The sequence below is a fragment of the Diadema antillarum genome, unplaced genomic scaffold (genome assembly GCF_040938485.1).
Source record: "Diadema antillarum isolate AM-2024a unplaced genomic scaffold, OU_Dant_1.0 scf00000006, whole genome shotgun sequence".
Taxonomy (NCBI): Eukaryota; Metazoa; Echinodermata; class Echinoidea; order Diadematoida; family Diadematidae; genus Diadema; species Diadema antillarum.
This window is the reverse complement of record NW_027270895.1, coordinates 633,999-651,314: the sequence shown is the minus strand read 5'-3', so window position 1 is coordinate 651,314 and position 17,316 is coordinate 633,999. Positions and strand designations below refer to the sequence as shown.

At 40.6% G+C, this 17,316-nt stretch overlaps 1 protein-coding gene across 1 annotated transcript in view; it reads right to left on the bottom strand.

Moving 5' to 3' along the window:
* The window catches only part of LOC139714568 (von Willebrand factor A domain-containing protein 8-like), a 65,455-nt gene that overhangs the window by 41,592 nt on the left and 6,547 nt on the right, over positions 1-17,316 (bottom strand). The window contains exons 6-14 of the mRNA XM_071626287.1: positions 16,779-16,946; positions 10,279-10,443; positions 9,589-9,638; positions 8,355-8,463; positions 7,742-7,846; positions 6,313-6,447; positions 5,271-5,405; positions 3,157-3,234; positions 95-255 (exon numbers count right to left, since the gene is read on the bottom strand). Coding sequence (XP_071482388.1) covers positions 95-255; positions 3,157-3,234; positions 5,271-5,405; positions 6,313-6,447; positions 7,742-7,846; positions 8,355-8,463; positions 9,589-9,638; positions 10,279-10,443; positions 16,779-16,946 — 1,106 coding nt within the window. The remainder of the gene's footprint in view (positions 1-94; positions 256-3,156; positions 3,235-5,270; positions 5,406-6,312; positions 6,448-7,741; positions 7,847-8,354; positions 8,464-9,588; positions 9,639-10,278; positions 10,444-16,778; positions 16,947-17,316) is intronic.

The following is a 17,316-nucleotide window of genomic DNA, read 5'->3' as shown; positions in this document are numbered from 1 at the left end:
AGTCTAAATGAGTTCCATGTTTTCCCAGCAAGACAAGAGCTTACAAAGACCATTTCCACATTTCAACTATTTCAAAAATGTGTATTTTCCTCACCTGTGTAGCACAGCGAGTGTGCTCGGGTTCACTCGGTGGAGACCATCCAGCAGTGCTATGCTGCCCTCTAGGGCCGCCTTGATGAGAGGGGACAGACGCCATGCCGTGTCGCCATTGAGCTCGGTGATCCGTTGTTGCAAGAGGTCACGAGAGGTCATGTCCTGAAAAGCAGGTGCGTTCACGATTAGAGTGCACTCCCATTACAACGAACATGGTTGTAACAAAATTCCAGTTACAATGAAGTAAAAATTCAGGCCGCAACATTATCCATTCTATGTATTTTTACTTCTGTTTTGTTCGGTTATAATGAAATTTCGATATAACGAAAGAAAACTGCTGGTCCCGAGGACTTCGTTATAATAGGAGTCCACTCTAGTTCCTGTGAAAGACATAAAGCCCGAACTCAACAAGACTGTCAGATATTTTGAAGTCCATAAAATAACAGAATACAAGAGATCTGATTACAGGAGTGTAAACAGAGAAGAGATAGACAGACAAATAGACACACACACAAACACACAACAGTCTTGCAGAAGAGTCAGACAAATAGAAAAAAAAACAGTCAAACAGCAGCAGAGGAACTAGATCTGTCATAAAGGATGTGTATACATGATGATTTCAGGAAAAACCTGGACTAGCATGGTGCAACTGAGCTCATAGATTGGGACAGGTCGATGACGATGCCAGCTACCTCTTCATTCATGATATTCATGCTCAGTGCACTTACAGGGAGAGAGATAAACCTACCTACCGTAGGAAACAGAAGACTGCAGTTAAAGTGGAAATTTGCACATATTTCATGAAACATAAAAATAGCGCAAAAATATAAGCATTTTTCATTTTTCTGCTTGCTACAATATATTTTCATATCTTTGATTTCAAGTAGGTATACCTTCGGGGTATAACTGCTATAGCCCTTTCTACACTTTCCCGTATCGCATCACGGATGACCACGGATCGTCCGTATTGTTTCCGGCACGACCGTGTTGACTCCGTGAAGTCATCCGGCATCATCCTTGATCATCCGTCATGTCCGCGGAAAAAATTAAGCTTGCTTAATTTTTCATCCTGGACATCACAGATGAAAATCAATACAAACTCTTCATTGTTGGCACCGTCTATTCCGTGTTGCCTCCGTATTCCTTCCTTGTAGGCACCGGATACTACGTGTTGCCTCTGTACTCATTCCAGGACAATCCGTAAAGACATCGGGACAACCGTATTAGCATTGGGTCCATCCGGGTTGAAAAATTCGTGTATTTTGCCAATACAAGCTCATAAAGTCAATGAAATTTGCTCACATCTTCCCCCATTCAGTACAGCCATCAACCCCTCATACTGTTCGTATAGTAGTTGTCTGAGAACTTAAATGACCCACACACACCTCCTTGCTGTTTTTGTGTTTTGATTAGTTTTGCTTTGTTTTGCTTTGTTTATGTCATGATTTTCCAGAAAAATGAGAGTTTGAAACAAAGAGATTTGCCTTTATGGTGTCGACAAGTAGAAACTAGAAATGTCGCTACAGCGACTGGTTATACCCCCGCCAAACAACATTTCATAAGCTTTGGTCAAAACAACATTTCATAAGCTTTGGTCAAAAAACTGAGGAAGTAGTTAAATCCGCAAGATCTTTCCTTGATCTTCTGCCATTAATATGCCATTACCATGGCAACGTACTTTCGGGTACTGTCGAAAAATGCGTCTTGCACATCTACAACCAAAGGCACACATCTGTACCAAGTTTCATGGAAATTGGGCAAAAACTGAGGAAGTAGTTTGCAACACAAAATTTTCCATCATTTTGGCTCATAATATGTGAGCTGTTACCATGGCAACATACTTTTTGTCACTGTCAAGAAATGTGTCATGCTGACCTATATCCTAAGACAAACATTCAATATGAATTCCATGAGAATTGGAAGAACACTGATGAAGCAGTTTTGCTATGAAGCATTTTGCCCTATATTTTACCAATAACATGCCGTCACCATGGCAACGCACTTTTTGCCACTGCGGCGGAAATATGTGTCTTGCACATTAACATATTCAGATGAACATCTGTACCTAATTTCATAAAAATTGATCAAAAACTGTGGGAGGAGTTCGCAACGCAAGATTTGTACCCATTTTTGCCCATAATATGCCGTTACCATGGCAACGTACTTTTGGGTACTGTCAAAAAATACGTCTTGCACATCTACAACCCAAGGCACACATCTGTGCCAAGTTTTATGGGAATCGGTTGAAAACTGAGGAAGTAGTTCGCGACGCAAGATTTGCAACGGAACGACCGCCCGACCGCCCGACCGTCCGCTGATTCCTATATACCCCCTTCAAACTTCGTTTGGCGGGGGTATAAAGAGTGTAGGCTGCTGCAGATTTTCTGGTGTGCTTGTTATACTTAGCTCTGGAGGCATGCTGCCCAAGAATGATAAAGTATCAAAAGCAAAATCAAAAGTCATCTGTCAACATTTTGGGGATATCCATGGAAGGACCGCAAAGGGACCCAGTTGCATCCGTGCTCTTCCTTGATATCCATGTTAGCTCCATATCTTTTCTGCTGGGGTCTGCATTCATTCCTTGTCTGTCCAAGTAGGCACCGTACTTGTCCGTGTAGCCTCTGTACTTGTCCGTGTAGACACCCAGTTGGGATCGTATTCACACCGGCATTGAGAGGAAAATTGATATTTTGCATGCCGGAACACCACGGATGACGATCCGTGGTCATCCGTGTAGCGATCCATGAAAGTGTAATTTGGGCTTAAGTCATATGTAGTTTTCTCCACATTCAATAGTCCTGCTGCATGAGTGAATATGTTGTCATAAATTGCAGACTAGTTACCCTTTACCACAGTATATGCTGCCAGAGCCATTATCCCCCATGGCAGTACTGAGCTTTTTGAAGTGCTCACTTACTTGTAATGACTGTTTGTGAAATTACAATCATGTGAATTCATCGAACTATTCAAAGCATAGTGTGAAAATATTACTTGTGTGAAAATTTCCAGTTTCATACACTGTATCATAAGGCAGTAATCGCTCATGAACATCTTCACACTTACCTGGTACAGCATGACAATCTCTGTGTTGTAGCCCAGCTTCTCCGCAAACTCTTTCGCCAGTACACTCTTCCCGCAACCCTATTTGGGATCACAACAAAATAAATGTCATGACAACAGACTGCAGATTAACTGTCATGACAACAGACTGCAGATTTTTAACTGTCATGACAACAGACTGCAGATTATTACCTGTCATGACAACAGACTGCAGATTACTAACTGTCATGACAACAGACTGCAGATTATTACCTGTCATGACAACAGACTGCAGATTACTAACTGTCATGACAACAGACTGCAGATTATTACCTGTCATGACAACAGACTGCAGATTATTAACTGTCATGACAACAGACTGCAGATTACTAACTGTCATGACAACAGACTGCAGATTATTGTCTAAACAGACTGCAGATTACTGTCATGACAACAGACTGCAGATTACTGTCATGACAACAGACTGCAGATAATTATCTGTCATGACAACAGACTGCAGATTACTAACTGTCATGACAACAGACTGCAGATTATTAACTGTCTAAACAGACTGCAGATTACTGTCATGACAACAGACTGCAGATTACTAACTGTCATGTCAACAGACCGCAGATTATTATCTGTCATGACAACAGACTGCAGATTACTAACTGTCATGACGACAGACTGCATATTACTAACTGTCATGACAACAGACTGCAGATTATTACCTGTCATGACAACAGACTGCAGATTACTAACTGTCATGACAACAGACTGCAGATTAACTGTCATGACAACAGACTGCAGATTACTAATCTGAAGTATGCATACGTGTTATACCAATCACAAGAACCCAATGATCTCTCATCAATCAAAACACATCTTCATGTTTGTGCAATTTAACTTTCCGTAATATGAAGACATATAAATGCTCTCATTTAATCTAATCACAAATGTACATTTCCCTTCATTCGTACTCCTACAAGTCTAGCATTGATTCACTGTGTTTTGGTGGTTTTTTTGTCTGTATGCAAATGATACTTGGTAGTCAAATGCAGAGTAAATCACAACAAACAAATTAAAGATAATATAAAGTTTTGGTACATCAAATGTTTCCCTGAATTTCCTTGTCTTAGCTTGTGTTTCAGGTTAAAGTACCTTTCATATAACTAACACTGTGAGACTTACTCGCCCCAGCCCCAAAGTGCTCTCATGTCTTAGTAATCATGCAATAATGGTTTCGTATCAGAGCCGTGTTGACTCAACGCGATACCGCGAGCACGTATTGTACAAAACCATTATTGCATGATAACTGCGACCAGCAGCCCCATACGCATAGCTAAATGGGGCTGCGCATTGTAGCATTCAGGATCATGACAGACTAGTATCGCGGGTAAATATCAACTTAAAATCCAAAAATTTCTTCAATTTGAAGACTTACCAGCTAAATTGAAGTATTGAAAACAGGCTTCGGGCAACGTTTGGTTCTGCCAATAGTCCCTTTCTGTTCGAATTGATGACCGAATGTGACCAGATTTGGGAAAGCTACAAGCTGCACACTGAATTGACGGCCAGCGCATGCGCACACATCACATGTGCACAAATTTCAAATCCATGAACGCATAAGATGTTTGTGTGCGCATGCGCTGGCCGTCAATTCAGTGTACAGCTTGTAGCTCCCCCAAGGTCCTCTCGACCGAGTCACATTCAGTCATCAATTCGAACAGAAAGGGACTATTGGCAGAACCAAATGTTGCCCGAAGCCTATTTTCAATACTTCAACTTAACTGGTAAGTCTTCAAATTCAAGAAATTTTTGTTTTCTAAGTTGATATTTACTCCCGATACTAGTCTGTCATGATCCTGGATGCTACAATGCGCAGCCCCATTACGCTATGCGTATGGGGCTGCTGGTCGCAGTTAATTGCATGATTACTAAGACATGAGAGAACTTTGGGGCGAGTAAGTCTCACATTGTTAGTTATATGAAAGGTACTTTAACCTGAAACACAAACTAAGACAAGGAAATTCAGGGAAACTTTTGAAGTACCAAAACTTTGTATTATCTTTAAATTAAGAACTGTGTATGTCACACATCTATATGTAGCTCTGGCCAATTCTCGTTCGCATAGCTACCTTTGGTCCGACCAGACAGAAGTCGCCCACAGAGTGTGACATCAGCATGTCAGTAAGGAGGCCCTCGTGTGTCTCCGTTGAGATGTATTTGTGAGTTGCGTCCCTTTCGTGATCCCCCCTCTGTCCTCTTGGCACCTATATCGACAAAAAGAGAAGGGTCCATGTATGTCACATCAAATAATTCAAAATAGCTGATGGGGAATGGATAAGAATGAGCACACTTTCATATACATTTTTTTTTAAACCATGGTCTCAATTCTATACCTAAGAAGTGCTACCTATGCATGATACATGTCATTGCATTTCCATACATTTCAACCTCAAATCTATACAAGACATAATCTTTCATGCCTACAATAATCTTCAGCAGTAAGGACATGAGCCACCACCAAAGAAGAAGCTATTTGAAATGATTGCAATAATTCAAAAGCCTTTACAAAATATAACTGAACAGAACAAGTGACAATGCCAATGACAAAACATACAATGTATAAGGATGACATCCCTTATATACCTTTCACAGCACAACATGATAAATTTCAACTCTCTAACATTACAGGAATTTTGAACTGATCATAATTATGCAATAGTAACACATTGGCAAGTACTATTTCTATTTTTGTGAAGAAAGTCAGTAAATACTACAACAAAAAAAATCACAGCACTTGGTATTAAACCAAACTGAGTTGTCAGCTCTTGGGCCTGTTTCATAAAGATTGAGCATAAGTCGCAATCAATCGCAAATTGCGTTTCATAAACAATTTTGCAATTGATCGCAAGAAACGCTCAATCTACTGAAAGTTACCCTCGATTTTTCTTGAAATCAAGCATACGTGTCTTTATGAAATGGGACTTATGCTCAATATTGAACTTACGCTCTATTCAACAAGTTACGCTCAATAAATCAAGCGTAAGATCAATCGTAACAGGCCCCTTGTTAGATTGTGTCTGCAAAGTTTTATCTATCATGGTGACCACCATCGGAGGATGAATCGCCACACACATATTACTAGTAATTGAGAACCTCTTGTGGCTGAATTACCTGGAGCTGGCTAATCTGACCTTCGACCTCCACTATTGCCATGGCGTGGTATTCCTGGCCCCGATTGGTTGAGTGAACTCCAGCTATCCTCTGCTTTGGGGGCTTCTCAAATTTTCCTGGTTTCAACTCAAATTTCTGTAATAGACAAAATATCAACCCATAAATTGATTCTTTTTATTTTTAAAGTTGCATATATACTAAAAGGAGATCAGTAGATGATTTTTAGACATTACATTTTGCATGTGAACATGCGTCTATAAATTGGTTACCCTAGGCAAAGAGTTTCAGAATTTATCGTGATTGTGATGAGACTTAAGAATGTTTTCAAAATTCATAACAAATAAAAATGAACAAGGATAATGACATGGCAGCTTCACATATGAATGCATGATCAGCTGCTCAAGGAAGCAGAACGAAAGAAGAAAACATGCATAAATTCTGAACAGGTGAACTCTTTACACAAGTGGTATTGTACTGCAATTGCAATACTACGTTTATACGGGAATACGTGAGCCTCCTATGTCATCATCCTTGTTCTGTGTAATATGTTTGATGTTTTTTTTTCCGAGTATTGGTTTATCTGCTCAAGGACCGCAAATAAATTATACAAATCTATACACGGTCACTAAAGATTTATATACTACGTGATGTAAAATTACATAACTTATCTGGAATGCCCCTTCACAGCAAGCTCTCTCAAAGGGCACCTTGCAATGGTGGATAAGCAATGCTATGTATATATGCATGCAATATAATGTGGTGGAAATTTGATATACGACCAGTAGATAGAGGCAAGTAATAGAAAGGCAACGTCACGTACTGTGTCAACGTATCTATTTTTATTATACGCCTTTATTGTTACCCTTTGTGAATTCAGGCCTTGTGTGTTTTCCATTAAAACTGAGGAAGGTTAAGTCCAGTAATATCTAATATTTTCACACCTCCTCACTCCTAACCTGCCACAAGTTTGAAGTTATTTTAATTTAAAATTTTATTTTAAATTTCTGCACAAATTAACAATCTTGGCTATACATGTAGCACTAACACTGAAAGAAAAGAACGATAATCCAACTGCAGTAGCTACAGGACACCAGTGGGTATAACCCACAGTGATAGAGTACAAAGTTATGCAATAAGTATAGTAAGAGATCTGTTCCCCATTTCATAAAAGATATTAGGATAGCGACTCTTGCTGGAATGGCAACTTCCCATAGCAACAGCCAATCAGGAAGCTGGATTCTTGTTGTTACCATGACAACTGCCATTCCAGCAAGAGTTGCTATCATATTAACTCTTTTACGAAGTGGAGTCGAAGTGTTTGAAGGTGCGGAGTGCACAGTTGGTCAGCAATATTAGCAAGTTCTTGTAGTGAAATGAAATTGAGGTTGAATGACTGAATAAGAAGGGTTTGTCGAGGTCGCTGCCTCACCTGTAGGGCATCGAGGACCGAATCCTGTCCTTCCTTCCCAAGGAAGACCTCATACGGGTAGAGCTGGTGGAGTAATCTGTGTAACGAAGCTGATGGCACTGCATTCTTTGGGAAGGGAAGGAATGGACAGATATTGCTCACTGGGCTGAGGAAGTATGATCACATCACCCCTGTCCTGAATGAGCTGCATTACGAACAGAACGGATTTCAAGATCCTACTGCTCACTTTTAAGATCATTCACAGCCGGGTCCCAGGCTACCTGTCTTCCCTAATCGAGCAGCATCATCCTCGCTCTGGCCTTCATTCATCTGGCTTTACTCTCCAGATGCCCATTACGCATCTCAAGGGATATGGAGACCGGGCATTCTCCTCTATCTCATCAAGAAGCATATTTTCTATGACATTCATTACAAGTAAACTATATTGCATACGTGTCAAACTTTGTTGCTAAACCATGCGATTTCTGCCATTATATCATACGAGAGCATAAAAACAGACCCAACATGGGTGTTGACTCATCAGCACTTCATACATACTGCTTCTCCTGTGTAGTATAATAGATACAAAAAGTAAGACGGCACCAGTAGAAAAAGAAGTGTGCAGCTGCCTTACCAGGATTCGAACCAGGTTCTCCAAGTTATCAAGAGGAAAGTCTGGGAGACCTAGCGATGCGACCTCTTCCGTGCGTAGGGTGGTGGCAAATGAAAGTAGCTGAGAAAGTCTATGTGAAAAAAAGATTGGTGGATAAAAAGTTCTCTAAATGATACGCAAAATCTGTTACAGTCTTGCCCAATCACAACATGAACTTTAAGTGAGAAAGAAATCAAATTCATGTTGATGAAATTACAATACAATAGCAAACACTACAGAAAAAAAAATGGATCTGTCAACAATACGCAAGTGTCTTATAAATACTAAGAATTTCAACATTAGTTACATTCTCTTTGTCACCAACTTAAAGGGAAAGAATTGTTTACTGAACTGGTCTCATTGTCATTTTGGAGACCAAAGTATTGCTTGGTCAAATTGTGGCAGGCAAGATGGAACCCACCTTTTATTAGGGCCACTTTGTTTTACTTTGTTTTTTTTTTTGTTGATATCTCAGCCATTTCAAAACCAATCTTCATCAAATAAACTGAATTTCTCTTAGAATCATATGCTGTTCAATATTTTGTATGTGATTTCTAATTATCTCCAACAAAGGTTAAAATCTGAATCCCTTGTCTCAACCAAAACTTAACCATCCCTTTAAGGTCTTAATCTCATGCAAATGATGAAATTTGTTTAATCATGACTTTATTCAAGTTCAAGTAAATGTGAGAATAACAAATGTACAAAAGAACCAGGTCCACCGTTTCATTCAAAACGAATGGCAGGTTTAGACACGTACATGGGGATACAAAACAAGAATATTAGAGTTTACATTATTGCAACCCATATCACACATAGAATATCAGATATTACCGGTGATCAATCAATAAAAACAATCAATACATAATACTATTTCTGTGTTACAATAACAGCAGTGATGTAGTTATCATCCGCAGTATTAATACAATAATCCGCATTAAAATATAATATAATAAATTATACAAATACACATATAGACCTATATATATGCATATACATACATATACACACACATACATATATACAAAAAAAACCCACATAAACCTTATTATCATCATCATCTCATCAAATCTTCACCAACGTTAATCTTTATTTGGCTCTGTGCCCCATACCCCTACCACATATTATGATTATCAGAACCCATCTTATTTACAACTATCAATCTTTTTCAACCTAAAACCAAAAGCCAATATCCCGCTTAAATGAAATGCCTCACCTCTCTGAAGGCACAGACTGTCCAGATTCTGTAAGCAGTTGTAAATGATCCTGAGAATATAGAATGGGTGGGAAGAGAAGGGTATAAGCTAATCAAGGAGCAAACATACAGTGTATATTCTAACCTCTAATCATCAACATCCCTGGCATTTTTGAACCCTAAAACATTTTGACCCCATATCTCAAACATTTTGAGCCCACATCTCATACACCTAGAGATGATGGTCAGCTTAAACAATCTATACTCTTTGGGGCCTATAAGGCTTTTCTGACTAGTTTCTGAAAATTAGAGGCCTTGCAAATTTCAAATCATAAGACTGCTGATTAGCTTCACAGTCTGCAATTTATTTAAACCCAGGCATATGTTGTATAGGTACTGTAGTTTGAAGCTGCAGCTGTAGTGGAAATCAACTGGCATTAAGGTTCACAGCCATGCTTATTAAACAGCCCCCTAACAATTCAACACTCTCATTTGCAGGTTTATACCTCCCAACAGCTTAATCACAAAAACAAATCAAAAAGTAACCCTACAAACACCATGAAAATGATGCAACAGCAAGCTCTATACAAGTACAATCACTTGACTTACTGCCCTTCAAGGTCATACCAATATCACTTGACAGTCACAAACAAGTACACACATTATCATCAGATAACATTGAAGAGGTTGATTTCACCTCCACATCCTTACCCTGAAAGTTACTGGATTCACATCTCTAGCCTGGAAGCGGGATCTGAGGGGCGGGTCTAGGGGATTCCCTCTGTACTTGGGGACCGGTAGACCCAGGGCTATGACCCGGAAGTCCTCGTTGACCCTGACCAGTTTCCACCTGTCTAGTTCTTCTTTGGTGTGGTCCTATTAGAAGAATAAGTACAATATAAAAATGTATACACATTATGACAATTCCTCACTGAAAAAGATCCATCTTACTGTGTGGTGAGCACATAACATCAGAAAACATCACCATTATCAACTTGGAGTAGAACATGGACCTATGTTAGGTTTCACGACTAGAAATTTGTAATCTTTCAATTGGAAGCAAGAAGCAAGACTTACGAAGATAAAAGGTAACAACCTAGCAGAGTTTCATAAAAGACACATGCAAATTCCATGTGTATTATCCTCTTATCCATCAATTCATCATAAAATGCAACGAAATATACAAGATTAGACATTGACATACCATATCCTGAAGTGCAATCTACAGCTGTGGCTTGATTCTTTTACAGCACTGTACTGTCAACATACAAAGATCAGTTTGTTCAGAAATGTTACCCAAATATGCCACATCTTTCTGGTCCAGGGTTCGAAATTGGCGATGGTCCGCTGGCCATTGGCCACCCAAAATCACGTCGGACTAGCTAAAAATCATCAAATTCGGAAGTTACTAGTCCGTGTGGCCAGCCAAAATATTGCTCCACTGTCGTTCCCACTTCTCAGCATACTGGCTGTGACAAGCGCTGAACGCAAATCGCTGCGTACTCCGTGTGCAGCGCGCGAACGGAGCTAGTCCGTCCGTTTGTGCATCCTGTAAAGGAGTCTGCGCCAAGACTACTACATGCACCACCCTGGCACGGTCTCATAATATATAGGCTGTGTTGTAGCTTCTCTCTGTAGAGGCTGCAGTGCCAGTGGTGCGTGTTGTAGTCTTGGCGCACGCAGACTTTTTCCACGACCTACAAGGGTTTGTGCCTGCAAACTAGCGGACGCCCATGGACCCTGGTGTTTACATCGATCGCCGTGGTATCTGCATGTATACCGATTACCAGTAGTTGTATTGTGTGTCTGGCCAGCCACATGCACACGCTGCTACATGCATTTTTTCCAATGTCTGTTTCTTTTCTCTCTCTCTCTCTTCTTTGCTTCTTCATCCGCTTATTCCCCTACCTCCCAAGTACGAACTGACTTTTTAGAGTGTTGTCTGTGTGGTATTTACGATGTTATTGCACCATTTTTCTGCAATTAAGAGGTGAGTTTCGGTTCATGTGTTGCATACTTTGTTTGACGATGTGCAGGTGAAAAGTGTTCGAACTTTGTGTCCCGTGGAAACTCGATATATAGTTGTAAATATACAGTGACTAGACCTTCATTCGCCTTTGGAGATCTGATAATATATCTAAATACCTGAAAAACAAACTGATTTTTTCCGGTCCCATTGAATTCATTTCCTTTGTTTTGTATTGTTTATTGACTACTGATATAAACATTAGGATTACAAAGAACAAATTGTCTCGGTCCCAAAGGAGCTCGTCATACCGAGTTTCCATTGCATTTCGCTTGGCGTTCGGTGCTGCAAACTTCCGCTAGGGCTTAGTCTGTTCAATGGTTTCTAATATTATTACTAGTTTGGTACGATTTCTTTCTTTTAATGTCACTCTATTCATTCCCTTTATATTTCGAAGTATTTAAAAGTGATTATATTAAGTGTCTGGCACTGTACATGCATTGTCGTAACGGCGATTTCTCCGCTTTGCTGCAGTATTTCGAAGGAAGTTTGATCCCAGCTGTGTGTGATCTTTTGTAGAGTTTGTGTTGTCGGGATGTTGTTTGCTTAGGTGCAGTTTAAATTATCCCGAGTGATCATGTTGGTCATGTTTCTGAATGTTATAGGACAAGGGCCGAATGATCTGAGTGATGGTGACGATAATTACTGATGCTGGTGTAAAAGACAGCTTGCTGAGCATACTTCTTCTTTCATCTCCGGCCCATGAATGATGAAAAAAAAAATACATACACCTCACAACAAGAACCACTTGCTAGATAGCAACCTTCGTAAAGTTAAATCTAAATGTTCATTAACAGCTAAGGGGAAAAACACGACAGTACACATGTTTGTAAATACAAGCAAAGAGATTGTGTATGCAGTCTCTGGTCTTACGAGAAACTTGACACCCCACCCCCTCTCCCCTTGTGGAAATTTCCACAAAACCAGGTGCCAGACCCCAGCTAGGTGCCAGACGAAAGAATGCGCGCACTGGAATAAACAGCGTGTAAATATAGCCTGGAAATATTGATGGAAGAACTAGCTCGTGAGTTGAGTTCAAGGAATCATCGCAAAGATCATGATTCTATAAGCAACACATGGTTCTATAGCCTTTCTTTTGACCCATAGTAGAAATATCGAACAGTCGATTACACTATAAATTATAATAGTGTGCTTAATCGAGTATTTTAAATGTTTACTGAACTGTAGAAAGGGATTGATTAATCACTCGATTAAAAAACTAAATCACAGAAATATATGAAAGTTCTCGTATGCCGAGACAAGTTCGCTACCCGGTTAGACAGCGGGAAGAGAATCTAACCTCCCTGGGTGTCAGGAAGTTTTCACAAACTCCAGGATCACCCCCTTCCCCCTGCCAACTCCAACATGTTGCTCCCAAAGGTGCATGGTAAATGCATGGCGTCTCGATGTCACCGTCAGGCACCCGAGGCTGCTTTGTTTTTGTCTTGGAATATTGATTCATTTCTTGTCATGACATGAGTGCAGTAATCTTTTTGCATGACTATGTAAAAATTTATTATACTCAACTCGTCTTTTTGATGTTTTTCTTTCAGTCCAAAAGGAAGACAAGATCGTATCATGACGTTTCAATTGTTCAAAAGGTCTGCTTTTGATAACTCACAGACTATCAAATCACCCTTGCCTGTTCCCAGGCCCTAGCTCCACCCTCCCTGCTCCACCCAATCCTGCAATCTACACGCGCGCGCAAATTTTGCCATGTGGTTTTGCCAGCCAGCTGTCGGAATGTGCTTTGAAGTTAAATGGCAGCCTGGCCTGGCTGGCATGAATGGGTGTCGAGTTTCAATCAACATAGTACTGTTGTTTTATTCTTTCACCTGATAGAAACACGGAAATCAGGAAGGTGTAGGGAAGAGGGTTTTGTTGTGTGTTGCAATATGTGTGTGTGTGTGTGTGTGTGTGTGTTTTCTCGTTGTTTTTTCTTCTTCTTTTTTCCAATGGGATCGAGGCCAAGGTGTGGAAAGATCAGAGTGAAATGAGTACAAGTACACAGTGAAAAGAGTCAGGTAGAGGGGAGATGGAATAACCAATTACCAGAAGCATTTTATATATTGAAGTACCATTATGTGAAAAAACAAGAGACCCGCGGGTCTAGCGCTCACCTGAGTATCGCAAGTTCACCTTTCACGCAGTCACTAATCTAAAAAATGTCGCTACAGCGACTGGTTATACCCCCGCCAAACAACATTTCATAAGCTTTGGTCAAAACAACATTTGATAAACTTTGGTAAAAAAACTGAGGAAGTAGTTAAATCCGCAAGATCTTTCCTTGATCTTCTGCCATTAATATGCCGTTACCATGGCAACGTACTTTCGGGTACTGTCGAAAAATGCATCTTGCACATCTACAACCAAAGGCACACATCTGTACCAAGTTTCATGGAAATTGGGCAAAAACTGAGGAAGTAGTTTGCAACACAAAATTTTCCATCATTTTGGCTCATAATATGTGAGCTGTTACCATGGCAACATACTTTTTGTCACTGTCAAGAAATGTGTCATGCTGACCTATATCCTAAGACAAACATTCAATATGAATTCCATGAGAATTGGAAGAACACTGATGAAGCAGTTTTGCCATGAAGCATTTTGCCCTATATTTTACCAATAACATGCCGTTACCATGGCAACGCACTTTTTGCCACTGCGGAAATATGTGTCTTGCACATTAACATATTCAGATAAACATCTGTACCTAATTTCATAAAAATTGATCAAAAACTGTGGGAGGAGTTCGCGACGCAAGATTTGTACCCATTTTTGCCCATAATATGCCGTTACCATGGCAACATACTTTTGGGTACTGTCAAAAAATACGTCTTGCACATCTACAACCCAAGGCACACATCTGTGCCAAGTTTTATGGGAATCAGCTGAAAACTGAGGAAGTAGTTCGCGACGCAAGATTTGTACCCATTTTTGCCCATAATATGCCGTTATCATGGCAACGTACTTTTGGGTACTGTCAAAAAATACGTCTTGCACATCTACAACCCAAGGCACACATCTGTGCCAAGTTTTATGGGAATCGGTCGAAAACTGAGGAAGTAGTTCGCGACGCAAGATTTGCAACGGACCGACCGCCCGACCGCCCAACCGCCCGACCGACCGCCCGACCGACCGTCCGCTGATTCCCATATACCCCCTTCAAACTTCGTTTGGCGGGGGTATAATTATTCACAGCTCTACCAAAATTTGACCAGGCATTCTCAAGTAGAAGATGAAACTGTACAATAAATTTGGGGGGGGGGGGATTGGGGCCCCCTGGGGCCCTCTGGGTGGGGCATGGTGCCCATTTTTATAAATTGAGATCCTGACCCCCTAGGGATGCTACCTGCCAAGTTTGATGAAAATACATCATGAGGTTTTCAGGAAGAAGATGAAAATGTACAATTCAGGCCCCCATTTGGACCCTTCCAACCACCCCCCCCCCCCCCCCCCCCCCCCCCCCACCCAAGAGGGGCACCCCTTGATCTCCTATGAACAAACTTGAAAATACAGTCATTAATGTACTCACTCATAGTATTATCTTACCTCTATAACTTCTGATTCTAGAGAAGATTTTTAAAGATTCCTTCATTTTGGGGGTTTGGGGCCCCCCTGGGGGCCCCCTGGGTGGGGAATGGTGCCCATTTTAAGAAATTGAAATCCTAACTCCCTAGGGATGCTACCTGCCAAGTTTGGTGAAAATGGGTCATGGGGTTCTCAAGAAGAAGATAAAAATGTACAATTTAGGCCCCATTAGGACCCCTCCTCACCCCCCTCCCCTGGGTCCCAAGGGGGGCACACCTGATTCTGCCATGAACAAACTTGAAACTACAGTCATCAATGTACAAACTCATAGTATTAACTTAGCTCTATCACTTCTGGTTCTGGAGAAGAAGATTTTTACAGATTCCTTAAGTTTGGGGCGTTTGGGCCCCCTGGGGGGTTTTCAAGAAGAAGATGAAAATGTAAAAAGTTTACGCACGACGCACGACGGACGACGGACGACGGACGACGGACGACGCACGACGCACGACGCACGACGCACGACGCACGACGCACGACGGACGCCGGACAAAGGGCGATCGCAATAGCTCACTTGAGCCTTTGGCTCAGGTGAGCTAAAAATAAGGAGAGCTACACCTATTTCAGTGCTCCTGACAAGGCGTAAAGGAGCGTGGTAATAGTCCTAAAAAATGAAACCCTGATTCTCTTTTTCTCAACCTCAGCTGTTTATCAACTTCACTCTCTTTTTTTTTCCATTAAAACCTTGACATACTAGTGATTTTTTTTTTTCAATTATTTATATTTTCTGATTTTTTTTTTCTGTTCGGGCAAGTGTTTTACACTAATTTGCAAATCTGCTTGCCCGATTGGGCAAGTGATTAAAAAAAGTTGTGTAGCACCCTGGTTTATAATGGTGCCTCAAAAAGATGCTTAGCTTAAAACAAATCGACCATTAATTAGGCCTGTATTTGTCACTACTGAAACGTTTGTTTGGAGATAAAAAAAGAATGAATAATCGACCTGTTCTTCACTTCTTGTAAATGTTGTGTTGGTGTGATTACTGCGTGCGTGCGTTCGTAAATAAACATCAACATTTCGGAGGCCTGTAGGCTGTATGTCTTGCCCCTGACCCGGAAGACAATTTAACCTGTCACAAAACAGTTACAAAACATAGTGATGATGAATGATGATAATGAAGTAATTATAATGAATATGATATATGATATAATAACTGAAATGTAGGCCTACTTGGGGCCCTCCCCAAATTGACATTAGTCACGCGATTAAAAAACAAGACGGACTAGTCAAAAATTTCTGTTGGCCAGTCAAAAATTTTGCGGACTAGCCAAAATTGAATCTAACTGGTCCGCGTGGCTAGTTAAAAAAAAAGTTAAGCGCGACCCCTGTGGTCCATGAATAAAGAGCATGTACAAGCTAGTGATTGCATATTCTGAAGTGGAAATTTTCCCACATTTTGTGCAACATGAAACTGGCAAAAAAATAAAAGGTAAGCACGCAAATTTCTTGCTTGGTCTACTGTAAGTACCACTAATACTATTTTACAATTTGATCACGCAGAATTAAAAACAGACAAAATTCATCTTACCCAGCTGAGTGCGAAAAATAAGTTGAGGTGAATTCGCAAATTACTTACAGTAGTCTAAAGAATGTCTACCTTCAGCAACTTGTCGTATCTCTCGCTGGCCACCAGGAACCTCCCATCCTCCAGCTGCATCTCACGGTTCTCCAGCAGGTTGTTCAGGACCGGTAGTACGTTCCTCTCTGCTTTCTCAATACCTTCCAAGACCAACACCCGACCCTCGGTGGCTGCCCTGACTGCACACTGTGAGGCAAAAGAAATTATATGTCACCAGTCTGCGACGAAGCAAATGCAAGTATAGTGCACTTACACACACTACGAATTTTGTGTGTAAATAACACAATTGGTCTCAATGGCAGAACGTTCATTGGCTACACAGTGTCCAAGAAATACACACATTTTTTCTTTTACTAAGTCATCCAATAGGATTTCAGTGATACATTCTCTGCATCTATTTCTCAAAATAATGACTGATAAAGTGTTTGCCCTTTCTACATTTACATGCCCTAAATTTGCACACTTATAAAAGAAAACCGAAAACAAAACAAACAGGGAAATTCTTTATTCATCAGTCTACTGAGTGTCATAAAATGCACATTTTACACACGTCAAA